Here is a 15,209-nt window from a genome sequence, read left to right on the forward strand (position 1 = left end):
GAGGTTTTGGACTACAACTCCCATCAGCATCAGCTAGCACGACGAGCAGCCTGTGATGATGGGAGTTGTAGTCCAGCAACTGGAGGCGCACAACTACCACCGCCTTTGCTTTAGATATTAATTTCTTTACCTGCCAATAGTTCTCTCAATAGGAGAATTGCAGTGAAAACTGCTGTGGGGGTGGGGGGGACACCAAATGTAAGCTACTGAGTGAGGGGGCCTTTTCCCCTTAAAATATTTCTTTGTGATTACAGTCCCCATTCTCATAAAAATGTTCTGTTTGCAAAATCTATATCACAGGGAAAATTTTAGCTGATGATATGATGAATAGTTGCACCTGTGGTTCTCTGAAAGCAGCCTGATTTCATGTGATTATTTTTTTTTTACCCCGGACTTAAATATGAAAGAAAAATGAAACATTCCCAGGTTTTGCATATTTGTCCCTATTGAAATTCATTTTGCTAATTTGGACCCAGTTCTCCAATCTGTTACGGTTATTTTGAATCCTGATTCTGTCTTCTGCGGTGTTAACTACCCTTCCCAGTTTGGTGTCATCTGCAAATTTGATGAGCGTCCCCCTCAATTCCTCCATCCAAGTCATTTATAAAGAGGTTGAACAACAATGGGCCCAGGACAGAACTCTGGGGCACCCCACTTGTCCCTTTTTTCCAGGATGTCGAGAAACAGTTAGTGAGCACTCTTTGGGTTCGGTCAGTCAACCAGCCACAGTTCCACCTAGCAATAACATTGTCTCTGAATCCTCTGAGCCTAATTCCCCATCCCTTATAGAACTCAGGTTGAAGAAAAGCAAGTGAGAATCCACAGCCACATGCAGAACAGCAGCTATACATACAGAGGGAGTGATTATGCATTTTGATATCTGTGAGGTAACAAAGGATGAATTAACACAGAATTCTGCTTAGAATTCTCTTTTATCTTCCACATTTGAACACCATTCTTCCTCTGGCACAACTTCACTCCTACGTTTAAATACTGGTATATAGACACTGATTCCTGCATTGTGGGGGATTGAACTTGATGACCCTGGGGGTCCTTTTCACCGCCACAGTTCTGTGATATGATTTATGAAATGTCGAACATTGGATTTGTGTATTGCAAATCTATCTCCAAAGCAAAAAGATAAGACTTATTGAAATCATTCCTGTTTCACAAAACGGTTGGCTTAGCTTGCGATCTCCATTCTTTCACTGATGCTAAAATGCTTGTGTTCATCTCGCTGGTTTTCTTTTTCTATGCCCCGAATACAGGCGATCTGTACTCTCAGAACACTGTTTTGAAGATTACTAAACACAAATGCAATTTTTACCCCACCAGAAACTCTGCAGCGACGCTCAGGTGAAAGTCATTGGGAAATGTTGCCAGCTCAAACCTGGAGGGGACAGCTCTTCCTCTTTGGATAGTTCAATTAATTCGTCTTCTTCCTCTTCTGAAGCAAAAGAACAATGTCCAAAATTTCAGGTGAGAGTTCTCCCTTTTAACTGTATCATGCTGCCATTGTGACTTGTATTGCATGTTTCAAATCATTGCCTTATTAGGAAATGGCTTGGGCTCCTGGTGGAGGGGGTGAGCCCGGAAGCTATTCTTTGGTGGTTGTCCAACAAAACAGATGGCTGTTGTCATGTAGGACTGCAAAAGGAAACTATCAGAATATCAGCAGGAGGAATGTTCCTACAAGTGGCTTAACTTATTTGAAAATCATTCATAAAGAGTAATGCCCAATGAGCCACTAAGAAACCTGGGGCAAGGATGTACCAAATAAACATGATAGTGTCGATCAGTCCCTTCCTCTCCCTGTCCTCCAACAAAGATGAAACAATTTAACCAGGAGACAGCTGAAAATGCAGTTCCCTATTCTAACAAAGGCCCAGGGGATGGATTTACATATGTGGATTTACAATAAATTGGCTCATCTCTAATTTTTCTTCTAGAAATGTGCTGCATGGATTAGGTTTTCATACAGGCTAGTGACAAAAATCCTCCACTTAATTTCAGATGTTTGTGATTAATGCTGAAGTTTTAGCTTTCTCATGAGTTGTGAAAATACGGTTCACTGAAGATTTCCATCCGAAATTTTAATAATACAGGTGTTCTTGGAGTCAGAATCAGAATGGGACCAGGAATCCCTCTCAACTTAGTTTTTGCTGGTCTAGTTCAAATCCCTGCGACAGGGTGAGCTCCCATTGCTCTGTCCCAGCTTCTGCCAACCTAGCAGTTCGAAAGCAGGCCAGTGCAAGTAGATAATTAGGTACCACTGCAGTGGAAAAGTAAATGCCATTTCCGTGCTCTCTGGTTTCCGTCATGGTGTTCTATTGTGCCAGAAGCGGTTTAGTCATGCTGGCCACAAGACCCAGAAATCTGTCTGCGGACAAATGCCGGCTCCCTCGGCCTGAAGCGAGATGAGCGCCACAACCCCATAGTCTCCTTTGACTGGACTTAACCATCCAGGGGTCCTTTATCTTTACCATCCTAAAGTGCTTCCTTTAACCATTTTGTAAAGCCTTATTCTGTAGGGCTTTTTTTTTAATGTCTTGAAAAGCAATTTTAAAACATTCAACTGTAAAATTTTGCTTGCAATTTAAAATGCTTATGGTAGTGGCACTCATTGAACTTGAGTTACACTTTATATAAGAGGGGAGGTTTTGGCCACCAATGTAGCCAGAGTCATCTGACTGGGTATATTTCTGTCATCTCACCTTGCACTGATCACAAGTGTTTTCTGTTAAGCCTTCCTAAAATAGAGCTGAGCCTTTACCCTTTGTACTGAAGTAATTCTCTGTTTTAGAGTGGCTGATCCCAACACATAGCTGCCAAGTTATCCCTTTTTTACAGGGATTTTCCCTTATGCTGAATAGGCTTCCTCGCGAGAAAAGGGAAAACTTGGCAGCTATGTCCCAACATAACATATTCTCAGGGACGTCTTTAATGTAATGTAATACTAGGCGGCCAAGCTTTAGTAAGCATACATTAGTTGCTGCATTTCATTGCACAGATGCTCACCCACACACACACAAGGTCATGCGACTGATTTTTATATTGTGTTATTGCGCCTGAGAACGAAGTTTATATTTATATCTCTCCTCATCATGGAAGAGTATTTTGCTGTGGTTTGGACAGGAAGAGACATGGGTTCCTTTGAACAACGTTGCTCTTGCACAACAAGAACTGTGTTCTGATGCCCAGAGTTCAGGATGCTAGCTTGTTTATGTTCCATACTGGGAGGTTTTCCCACAAAATCTAGCACAGGTAGCATTATCTGACATCATACTGTGGATGCAGTATTGAACAGGCGGGACACATGTCCTTAGCATTATAATGCTTTGTGAGAGAGGGAGGAATTAGAATCTGCTTGAAGGTAACATGAATGAAGAAATAAGGGGTGCCTGGTGCAAAATTGATGATGCTTCCCAAACTAGATCCAATGAGCTGCTTCCCAGAAATCATATTTTTTCCTAATCAATAGGATAATCAGTTTTATTAAGATTTTAAAGTTTGGTATTTGCTTTAGGTTGTGAGGCGACCTGGAAGAGAATTTGTGCCCTCTTCCCTCACCCCTGGTGCTTCACTTGCCGGAACAGAGATTTGGCAAGGCAGTGATGAGACCAGGGAATGCTCCCCCAAATTCATCATCACTTTGCCTCACCCCATTCTTGCAAGCACTGCCACAGTGCCCCCCAATGCACACTGCTCATGCCTGGAGAATAAAAACTACATTGTGAAGAATTTCGGCATTGTAGAAATGTCACGTGAATGTTACATGCCAATATCCTATTACAAACAACAGGCATTTTTAAATAAGATAATACATTTAACTCAAGGAATTATTTTGTTTTCAAATTGTCATTGCCTAGAGTTGGATTTCGTTGCTGTATAGTAATCATTAGAGTTTTTACATTGGGGCTATTTCTCTTGTACCTTGTTGTGTACAAGATTTTGGTCATCTTTGACTGCTGTTTTTTTTTGGGGGGGGGGGGTTCCAGCCATAGCAGCTGAAAAGCAGGGGGGGGGGGGTTGAACGAAGCCCCGTCCTCCACATACAGTGTACTAATAGTATAGGGACTAATTTTCCTCAATCCACAATGCAGTCTGCTGACAAACTTCTGAAATACACTGCTGAGTCAGATCAGCATTGCTTCTGAGGCGTGATGCATAAGCATGTGATGTGCTTCTGCAGAAACCCCTGGTGCTCTGATGATATGGATGGATGGGTGAAGTACTAGGTTCCTTCCATTAAATTTATAGAATCATAGAGTTGGAAGAGACCACAAGGGCCATCCAGTCCAACCCCCTGCCAAGCAGGAAACACCATCAAAGCATTCTTGACATATGCCTGTCAAGCCTCTGCTTAAAGACCTCCAAAGAAGGAGACTCCACCACACTTCTTGTTACATGGGCTCATATAGTTCTTCCATAATTACTTCATTGGACTAGCATGGGATGTGATCACAGAAAAAATGTTTACTTGCTATAAATTAAGCTTAAGATAACCAATTTTGGTTTTGGGTCTTGCAGAGGAAAACAACTGAAACCAGTTACAGATGACATAAGAACTTGGATTCTTGCATCCATGGTTTTGAAATTTAGTAAATCGCCGAGACCAGTCTTTGTAAATGTCTAAAGCTTCATTTAAACCTACATGCTATGTAAATTTCACTTTTAACCTGAATCACAACATCCTGCACGTGAAAAACTCTGCTATTGGTACTTGTCAGCTTAACAGGTCTTTCCTTGCAAGTAGTCCCTGCATGATAAATTTTTCAGTCCTCTTTATTTTTGTTATACATGAACATCTGTTTAGGTAGTTTTCTTTACTAAACATATTAAATCATTGTTTAGTATGGGATTTTTTCCCCCTGCCAGAAAAGACATTCCAAGCTCAGCCCTTCCCACTCAGGTTTTTTTAAAACTAACAGCTGCTGTGAAATTCTATGGCTATAGTCTTAAACATTAATATTTTTGGAGACCTCACACTGATCTACATGCAAGACTGTGTTTTGATTGAGGTCTTTGTCAGGGTCATCTTAATAATTAAGCACAGCTCCAAAACATGCTTTGAATTGTGGTTGATATTAGTTGCCATTTCTTCTCCTAGTTTCGTTTCATTGAATACCACATTTATAAAAATTAGAATATATTTCAGATATGGTGGACAAACAACCCGGGTGCAGTATAAGCCTTTTCTCAAGCCCACTGTCCTCAGGAAAGCAACTCCCCCATCCTACCAGACCCATTGCTTGCTGAAAACATTTACAGGCAACTCCCTGTTTGTGTGTGGGTTGCCTTCTGGGTCGTCGCATGTGTCGGCAGAGCACATGTAAGCCCGCTCCGCCCCATTCCGGGGCCAAAAATGGTCCATGCGCCAGCAGTTTCATCAAGAAAGTATACATTACCCTGTGGAATGACACCTTTAACTGGTGCCAAATAATTGTAGTTGCTTTTAACCAGGTGTTAAATGTGTGTGAAACTCCAAGCCCTAATATTTTAATGCAGAAGCTGCCAATTAAAGAATAAGAGCAGATGGAATGCAGTGAATTAAGGTGTGCAACTAATTTGTCATATCTTTTTGCACTGTTTTGCATAAATCCTCCATGGGTTTTAAAATGTACATGTGGCTGGAGAAAAGTATGTTAGAGTAGTAATGAGGTCATTTAGTGAAGGGCCAGTTCCAATAGGCTCCACCCCAATCCAAATGCCTTCTCTGGCACTAAAACAGAGGAGGGGAACATGTTTCAACCCCCCCCCCCCATTTGCTTATATGCTGGTTCAGGATGAGTAGCAGGTGAGTACACAAACTGAGATCATACCCCGGTGCCAAAAACGTAAGATCAGCATGGTGGGTGGGTGAAAGATGCAGATGCAGGAGAATTGAATCATATCTGTGCAAAGATTATTATAGGTCTCATGTGCGGCAACCACAGAGTGACAAATGCCTAACCACTCTTTAGATCTGAAGTGCAAACTACACAAGATATTGATCACATCATTTGCCCCGGGTGGAAGATTTTCCTTGCAGAAATAGCGAGCACAGGTAATCCAATCTCAAACAGGATCCTGGCCTGGGCTCTCTTTTTTTGGCAGGGGTTATTATACCCTGCTATGCTTCCAATCTGAATTGGCTTCCAAACCGCATGAAGAAAAATCCCATTCACTACAATGAGAATGACATACCGTCTACTTTGGCACTGAAATTCTAAAGTATTTTGGTAGGCAATCTGCCAAAAATGTTGCCTTTCATTTTCCCCCTTTATCATATTTGATTATTATTAAATGAAAACTATGTTTTCCTTCATTTCTACAATGCTTTAGTTTGGTGCTCAGAATGATCACGCATGCAACAAAATAATTATGGGCTTACTCTTTTTCAGGGTTCCCGGTGTTCCTCAGATGCAAATATGCTTGGGGAGATGATGTTTGGCTCTGTGGCTATGAGCTACAAGGGCTCAACCTTAAAAATCCATCAAATCCGGTAAGGTTTTACTTTTCTTCATTTTGTTTAGTTCAAAGTATAGAGCACTGGAAATAGCTAGGCTAAACATAATTGTCTCTAGTCCTGTGCACACAATCAAGCAATATAGAAAGCATGTTGAGGAAGGAGATGAGATCAAGTTTGCAGGCCTCCCCCCTGTTCTTTATGAATTGTACATAGATGCTGAAGCACGAAATTGAAGTACCTTGATTTTTACAAGGTACAGGCTGCACATTCAACACCTATACACTTTGGGGTGCACACATACAGGCATCTGAATGCATTTTCTGATCAAGGTGGGGAAGATCTTCTTGTATTGCAAAGTGAAAACAATGAAAATTCATATAGCCTCCCCCCCCCCAACTTAAACAAAGGAGAAGGTCTTCAAGTGTATGAGAATTAACAGTTGAGATCAAAGGAACCCCCAAAACAATGAACATGGATATATAAAAACAAACATGGATGTATAAAAGCAAACATGAATGATAGCCACTGTTGTAACTGTTTTGTGACAGTTACAATTTATCTAAACCTCTCAAATGTTAGGTGAATTCTGCTGGATTGCATCCTGTGTCATACTTCATCAGAAACAAAAATGGTGAATTTCTCACAGTTGGCAGGTGGGGTGTGTGTTGAATTTATCTGATTTGGCTGAAAACTGTTTTTGACAAATTTACATTCTGAGCTTTAATTGGGTGCCTCATTTGTCTCTGCAGTATAGTGATCCTCCTGTAGCGTGTTATTTTAAAACTGCTTTTCACTTCAAAAACACACTCCAGTGTTGTGTTATGTAGAGAGATGTTTTGGTGTATTCCATAAAAACACCTGATTGCTCACTCTAACTTTGCTTCGCAGCTCTCCTCCGCAGCTCATGCTCAGCAAAGTTTTTACAGCTCGAACTGGAAGCAGCATCTATGGAAGTTTAAACACGTGAGTACAATCAGTGTGTGATCTGTGTGGATTTTAGGTATGAGGAAGGGAGCGAGTGGGGTATGGCTCAAACTCTTTTTACTGCTCCTGAAGGGAAGATTGTCACCTAGCTCCTGTTTTCTCAGAGACTCCTGGCTCGCTGTCATAGGACATAAGAGCGGGGGGGGGGGGGAAATGTGTGCAGGGCACAGGTAGAGATAATAATAAAATCAAAAAGTACCATAACAGAATACAAATAACTGTTTTTGTTTGTCCCCTCCCTTTGCAGGCTTCAAGACAGTCTTGAGTTCATTAATCAGGACAGCAATACTCTAAAGCCAGACCACAGCACAATTATGAATGGACTGCTTGGAAACATAGGTAATTAAAAGCATTGTGACTTCCTTGGAATATTTGCACCGTAAGGCCTTTGCAGACTGATAAACACATTAGTCTGCACACGTATAATAGAATATCATTGTTTTAAAGAAATGGTGTGGTCTAAGAGTGGTACAACTTTTGGTCTGAACTCAGATGTAGCTCATTTCCAGGAAATCTGAAAACTGGAATATTCTGTGACTATTTGGCTTGAAGTTTATCAGTTCAAATCTATATATGGTGAAGAGAAGCATAGTAGCTGACACACAATTTAAGCTAATATGAATTTGATGGAAATGGACATGGTAGGCTCTGCTTTAGAAAACTAAGCGCAGAACTGCACAGATATTATTTCCCCTTAGGGCTTCATTTATACTCAGAATTTTCTGCCTGTAGTCATAAAAATTAGGAGCAGCTGGCACAGTGGGGCTGTTCTACGAGCCACCATCCAAACATGAGCATCACTGCTGGTTGCTGGTGCAAGGCAGTGGTGAGACTGGTGCTGTGTTAGTGCACCAGTGGGAACACTAGCCCTGACCTCACTGAATCCCTGCCCACCCCCAGCAACACCTGCTCCTGATAAAAACAACGTAATATGTGCTTGCAACAAATATACATTTTACACTGGGTATGTCACACAGGAATGTATATCAGGAAACCAGAGGTGGTAATTATGATTGTTGCTGCCACACAATTTGTGAAATGGCCTTCAGTCTTTGGGACTGAAAAGTACAGAAGCAGGAAGGGCTAGCCAGGAAGAGACAGGTGTTGTATTTTTCACAAAAATACCTGCAGGATGCTAGAGGGTTGACTTAGTGTACAATTTGCTTTTGTGATTTTATTCTTACCATCTTGAAGACTATGGAAGGTTATGGAAGTAAGATGGTTTCAAGGAGATGGTAAAGGATAGGGACCCCTGACCGTTAGGTCCAGTCGCGGACGACTCTGGGGTTGCGGCGCTCATCTCACTTTACTGGCCGAGGGAGCCGGCGTATAGCTTCCAGGTCATGTGGCCAGCATGACTAAGCCGCTTCTGGCGAACCAGAGCAGCACACGGGAACGCCATTTATCTTCCTGCTGGAGCGGTACCGATTTATCTGCTTGTACTTTGATGTGCTTTCGAACTGCTAGGGTGGCAGGAGCTGGGACCGAACAACAGGAGCACACCCGTGGCGGAGATTTGAATCGCCGACCTTCTGATCCGCAAGCCCTAGGCTCTGTGGTTTTGACCACAGCGCCATCCGCGTCAAGGGGATGGTACCAAGGAGATGGTTCCTTGGGCTTAAAGCAGATGGACAGTGTGGTCTGGCTTCATTAAATTCAGTGTAAATCAGGCATAGGCAAACTCGGCCTTCCAGATGTTTTGAGACTACAGCTCCCACCATCCCTGGCCACTGGTCCTGTTAGCTAGGGATGATGGGAGTTGTAGGTCCAAAACATCTGGAGATCCGAGTTTGCCTATGCCTAGTGTAAATGCACCTTTGTATTAAATAAATACAAAGGATCGGGCAAAACATGCTCAAGTCTTGAGAGTTGTTTTAGGATTTGCTTTTGCAAAGCCAATACCCTTCAAATCATATACGAAAAATGATGTTAAGGAACCCTTATGGTTAAACATGCCAGGAAACTGTACTTTGCTGATGCAGAAGATCTATTTTAAAAGAAAGGGTACCTTATCCAAACAGTACCTTGACCTGAAAAGTGTTTGCTTTTTATTTACCTGATATATTCACCCATCCATTAATTAGAAATTAATCAACAAAAGAGCTACTGAAACATAACCCCACATACAATAATATAAGTTTCACCACCCCACCCCTCATTTCCTGCCTCTCTTCTTCCCCAACCTTATACTGAATACAACACTAATGTCTCATATCAAATGATTTGTAGAAAAGAATTTACAACTGGGGGGGGAGACAATGTGTGAACTTTTGTAAACCAAGAAAATCTTTAATATTTTTTAAGAGCCACTGGTTCTAAATATACATGAACTGTATTGAAAATTCTGTCTTTCTTACTCAGTTTTGCGTCTCCTGAATTTCTCTATTGGAATTGCCATGTGAATTTTCTAAACTGAATGTGTGGCCTCTGAGGCTACAACTGAAAGTTGGAGTAACCAGAACTGTATGTGGACTCTATAAGTAAATTTTGTTCGTGATGTAAATCTGAATGAAAATCCAAATGAGTTATTCAACTAAAAAGCACCTACTTTCACATTTGCGGAAAAATTTGAATATTTGTATACTGTATTACAGGAGGATTTTTGCATGGCACACTACTTGAATGTTATGTATGCCTTTTCCATTGCCACTTTAAAAGGATAGCAATGAAATGACCAATTAAATTAACTTTGGTGTAGGGTAGTTACTGAGAGACTGAGTTTCAAATCGGGAAGTGTCTGGTTTGAATCTTGACTGTCATTAATTCACTTGGTGACTGTAGGCAAGCCGCCTCTTAGCCTCAGTATCCACTTCTGCAATGTAGGGGGTAATAATGCTGACATGCTTCGCAGGACTATTGCAAGTGCTAAAGTTAAATAATGCACATGAAGCACTGTGAAGCACATTTGGAAGAACTATAAAAATGTTAATGTTATTAATACCACTACTACCGGTATATTGCATAATGTTTCTTCTAAATTGTTAGTGAATGCCCGTTTAATTGCATTCATATAAGACTGGCCTGGTTCTTCTTAAAAGGTAAAGGTACCCCTGACCGTTAGGTCCAGTCGCGAACGACTCTGGGCTTGCGTGCTCATCTCGCTCTATAGGCCGAGGGAGCCAGCGTTTGTCTGCAGACAGCTTCCGGGTCATGTGGCCAGCATGGCTAAGCCGCTTCTGGCAAACCAGAGCAGCGCACAGAAACGCCATTTACCTTCCCGCCGGAGCGATACCTATTTATCTACTTGCACTTGACGTGCTTTCGAACTGCTAGGTGGGCAGGAGCTGGGACCGAACAACGGGAGCTCACCCTGTCGCGGGGATTCGAACCGCCGACCTTCTGATCGGCAAGCCCTGGGCTCTATGGTTTAGACCACAGCGCCACCCGCATCCCTTTATGACTTTTGTTGCCAATTATTTTTAAGCATTACTTAATCAATGTGAAGAATGAGCTTTATTAATCATGATTATTTTCGCTGTTGTGTTTGCTGCAATTAGGTGCCCTTATCTACGCAGGTGTTCCCCAGCAGCCTAATTAATCTTCCATAATTGCACTGTGGCAACAAACAGAACAATATGATGATCTTGTCAAAACTCTCTCCTTTCCCATAAGCTATACCATTTACATTTTCCTGTTTCAATGCCATCTGTGTGAACAGAATTATTTCAACACCCACAGTTTATCAGATTAGTTGCTAGCTGTTTAGAATTGTGCTTTGGGCTTTCTAATGGCCAAACCAACCTGGCCAGCTAAAAGGTCAGTCTACCATGTACTCGTATAGCACCAGTGGGATTACTCTGTATAATTAAACCATGTGCTCAAATATCCTTTAAAGCAATTTATTTAATCGATACCACTCAGCTTTTAGGAATAGACTAGCTTTTTAATAGGTGATTAGAAATCAAGAGTATAAAGCTAAAGTGATTTCTTTACACTGTGTCACACCTTTATGTGCATCTCAAATTACCTAAATCAGAAGTACGGTTATCGTGATAATGTTGCTTTGGTGTGAATTCTTCATCTTGCTATATATACATTGTGGAATACTCTCCCCAGGAAGGTGTGACTGGTATCTTCATTATACACCTTTAGGCGCCAGGCGAATGAATACCTTCCTCTTCATCCAGGCCTTTGGCTGATTAACATCCTATACCCTTTTAAACATGTTTGTGGGGGGGGGAGGGTTATTGGTTTGTGGGGTGTTGTTGTTGTTGTTGTTGTTGTTGTTAGTATGTATCTTGTGTTTTAGCTTGTATTCTTATGTAGATGCCCTGACATCTACAGAACAAATTTAATAAATAATAAGCAACTAAATAAATAATACCCATGCAGTGGTTTCAAATGATCGCCATTTTGTCATATGCTGGTGTTTTAGAGGTGGTCTCAAAGAAAACTTTCAGTAACTTCCCAAGTGTTGTTCCTGATTTGGTAAACCTCTGATTTAGAGTTGGATTGGGAAGAGTGTCACGCTGCATATTGGACAGCGGGAATGGGCCCTATGGGTATCACAGAGGTCCCCAGTGGGTACCACATTGGGAACCATTACTGTTAGGACAGTATCCATACCTAGGGAATGAGTATTATAGTCTTTGATTTATAGGGAATATATATGCAAGCAACCTTCCCCGAGTCAAGGAGTATAACTACCAGTGGGGCTTGCTATGGCCAGTAACAACCATTTCAGAAGAGAAGACAATGACATCTGTAGTGAGGGTGTGCCAAAATAGGGTCCACTCAGCAGTACTTGCTTACAGCTCACATTTTAAAGCAGAGCAATCAAAAGAGTCAGACATAGAAAAAAGGAGTTAATCTGTAACCAGAACATTTATAGAAACCAAATTAAATAAAAAAAAGAATACTTGTGACCCATCAGTCTTTGCCAGTTCTTCATCTGTAAAGGTTACTGTGTGCTTTAGTAGGTTGTTGTGTACATGCCAACTTTTTCCAACCCACCTGGTTTTTGGTGGAACGGTTAGTCCTTGCAATCAAGCTCCCTTTTAAGACAACTGATTAGCAAAAATGGAAAGAAAAGAAGGCGGGTTTTGTGGCAATGCAGCCTTTTGAACTTTAAAAGGAAAGTGTTTGTGTGCTCAGTGTTAGAACTGCAGACACAACACAGAGCACAAACCTCCATGTGCTTCAGTGAAAATATGACAAGTTTTCCGGTTAGTATTAAGTGAAAACCTTCAAGGAATTGCTAAGACTGAAGGAAGAGGGATACTTGTTCAGTTTCCCTGCAGTGAATTGATTATTTGAGAAGCTGAATTGAGTTAATAAAATGCTGTGTCTGTGACCTGTCCTTCAGAACAAGGAATGCTTCAGTGAGAGATTGGACTCTTACTTCTTTAGAAAAGAAGGAAAGGCTGGATCTCCTCATAGCTCAGAAGTGACCACTGGGGAAAGGGCAAGCCATAGGTGTGCAATGTCTCAGTGCAGTTATTCCGCTGGCTCCACCCCAATTATTTGGATGTCAAGATAGAACTCAGCCCTTAGGGGTAGTGTACCAAATGGGGCTGAGAGAAAAAGTGCCAAAGTGGTTTACAGCCTCTGATCCCATTATTTCATATACACACGGAGTTTTTATTCCCAAGATCACTTCAGATAATGAATTATGGGTTGTGAAATCGAAATAATCAGGGTGACAGAAAGTGCTACATAACTGAGGATAGAAAGTGCTATAGAACTGAGGATATGGGCAAAGCACCTCAAACTCCTTTATCAAAGTAGATCATAGAATTGTAGAGTTGGAAGGGACCTCGAGGATCATCTAGTCCAACCCCCTGCAATGCAGGAATCTTTTGCCCAACATGGGGCTCAAACCCACGACCCTGAGATTAAGAGCCTCATGCTCTACCAAGGGAGCTATCCTAGGTGTGTTCTTTGCTATCTGTGGGTCTGCATTTGTGTCGGCTTGTATCCTTCCCCCCCCCAGAATCTGTTCTGCTTTACTAACCTCATTCTTTCATATATATTTTACATTTTGCCATGTAGGTTTTTCACAGCTTTGCAGCCCTAGGCGGGCATTCTCTGAACAAGGTCCGCTCCGCCTCATCCGGAGCGCCTCTTTCTTTGCAGGTTTGCTATGTGCTGTGTGGATAGTCTAGTTGGTGTGACAAAACTGAGTGGATTTTGTAGTTTGGCCTTGGAAATAAAACACGGTTTCTAAAAATCTCTCAGGCATAGATTACGCAGTGGAGATGGATCATTGAAAAGGTTATCATAACATGTTAAAATTTCAAAGAATGTAACCCTTAATCTTTATTTCTACTCAGGTAATGATTTGGATGGAGCTTATGAATTTTTCAGTAAAGTTTGAAGAAGAAAAAAAGCATGGGGAGTTTGTAAATTCCAGGCAAAAGGAATTTGCCATTAACTGCTTAGAGCTTGATTCAATAGGAGCTCCATTATAAAAACATAATTATTTCACTCTTTGTACAGTGGTGCCTCAATTTATGAATTTAATCCGTTCCGAAGGCACCTTCGTAAGTTGAAAAATTCATAAGTCGAAAAACACCATTGGAAACGCAATTTCCCATAGGAATGCATTGGAAACGGAAAAATTCGTAAGTCAAAGCAACCCTATCTAAAAATTTGTAAGTTGAAAAATCCCTATCTAAAACGGCCACGGATTTTTTCCGGATGTCGAGACATTCGTAAGCGCGCGGCCATTACCCCCATTCGTAAGTCGAAAAATTCAGTTGTCGAGTCGTTCGTAAGTCGAGTATCACTGTATAACACTGAAATAAAGAGTATTTCCCCTACTTCTATTAGCCGTGTTTTATTTCCATGCCTGGTTTAGATTTTCCCTTCTACAAATCTGGCAAATTTATTATTTCAAAAATGAGTATGATCAAGAGGCTTTTGATCTGGTGGATAAAATCCTAGCTTTGTTGGAGACAATTTGGCTAGGATTTCATCTCTCTGTTTAGTAAGGACTGGCTGCAAATGCAGATAGCTTCATGCTTAGTTGAAGAAGCGATAGAAGTCTAAATCCAAATTCCATCTGTCCTAGAGCACCCACTTTACAGCTGTTGGCTATACATTTCTTCTTTAGCATCTGCTTAGAACTTGCACTGAGTGCTTTTGCTTCATAGCCAACTTGCCTTTTGTTATGCTGTTCCACTTGCCTTGAAATAAAGAGGTGGGCTTTGGCAATCACTTGTCTGAACACTGGTCCAATCAAGTGCATTGGCTTGATCAGCTTTGCAGCCTTTCTTGGTGATGGGTGTGTGTGCTTTGCCGTTACTTTCCGTGTCCTAGGTGAATGCAGCCAATGAGCATGATTTATTTTGATAATTAAACCGAGCACTGCAAAGCCAAAGAAAAGCGTCATATTCTCATGCTAACTAGTGACTTTATCTGCATAGTTCACAGCAACCCTATGGACATGCCTGGGAGGGAGCTGAATGAAGACAGAGACAGCGGAATTGCAAGATCTGGTAATGTTTTTATCAGGAATATAAGGCCATTACACAAACTTTCCCTACTGCATATTGATTTGGCCGGTAATTATAGTGTTATTTGTTTCTGCTTCTCGACCTCTGCAATCAGAACTCCCTAAGATGTGTTTCCCTTAAAAAAAAAGAGTTAACAAGTTATTTATGCTTTACATTGACCCAGTTCCTATATAAATCCTGAGCCAAACCATATACAATATTTTCCAAATAATTGGGTAGTACTTCTAAAATATGTGTGGATTTTTAAAATAATATTTAATATTAATAGAATATTCAGCACTTGGATATACAAGGTGAAATTGGTTCACCAATACTGG

The 15,209-nt window shown here is 41.2% G+C and overlaps 1 protein-coding gene across 4 annotated transcripts in view; it reads left to right on the forward strand.

Moving 5' to 3' along the window:
• The window catches only part of FNIP1 (folliculin interacting protein 1), an 86,769-nt gene that overhangs the window by 44,895 nt on the left and 26,665 nt on the right, over nucleotides 1–15,209 (forward strand). For 2 of the 4 annotated variants that reach the window (XM_035105431.3, XM_035105432.3), the window contains exons 3-8: nucleotides 1,336–1,479; nucleotides 6,384–6,484; nucleotides 7,340–7,414; nucleotides 7,683–7,774; nucleotides 13,427–13,510; nucleotides 14,803–14,874. In XM_035105431.3, coding sequence (XP_034961322.2) covers nucleotides 1,336–1,479; nucleotides 6,384–6,484; nucleotides 7,340–7,414; nucleotides 7,683–7,774; nucleotides 13,427–13,510; nucleotides 14,803–14,874 — 568 coding nt within the window. The remainder of the gene's footprint in view (nucleotides 1–1,335; nucleotides 1,480–6,383; nucleotides 6,485–7,339; nucleotides 7,415–7,682; nucleotides 7,775–13,426; nucleotides 13,511–14,802; nucleotides 14,875–15,209) is intronic. The other 2 variants (XM_035105433.3, XM_088661897.1) reach the window with 1 other exon arrangement.

The sequence above is a fragment of the Zootoca vivipara genome, chromosome 2 (genome assembly GCF_965207765.1).
Source record: "Zootoca vivipara chromosome 2, rZooViv2.hap1.1, whole genome shotgun sequence".
NCBI classification, from domain to species: domain Eukaryota; kingdom Metazoa; phylum Chordata; class Lepidosauria; order Squamata; family Lacertidae; genus Zootoca; species Zootoca vivipara.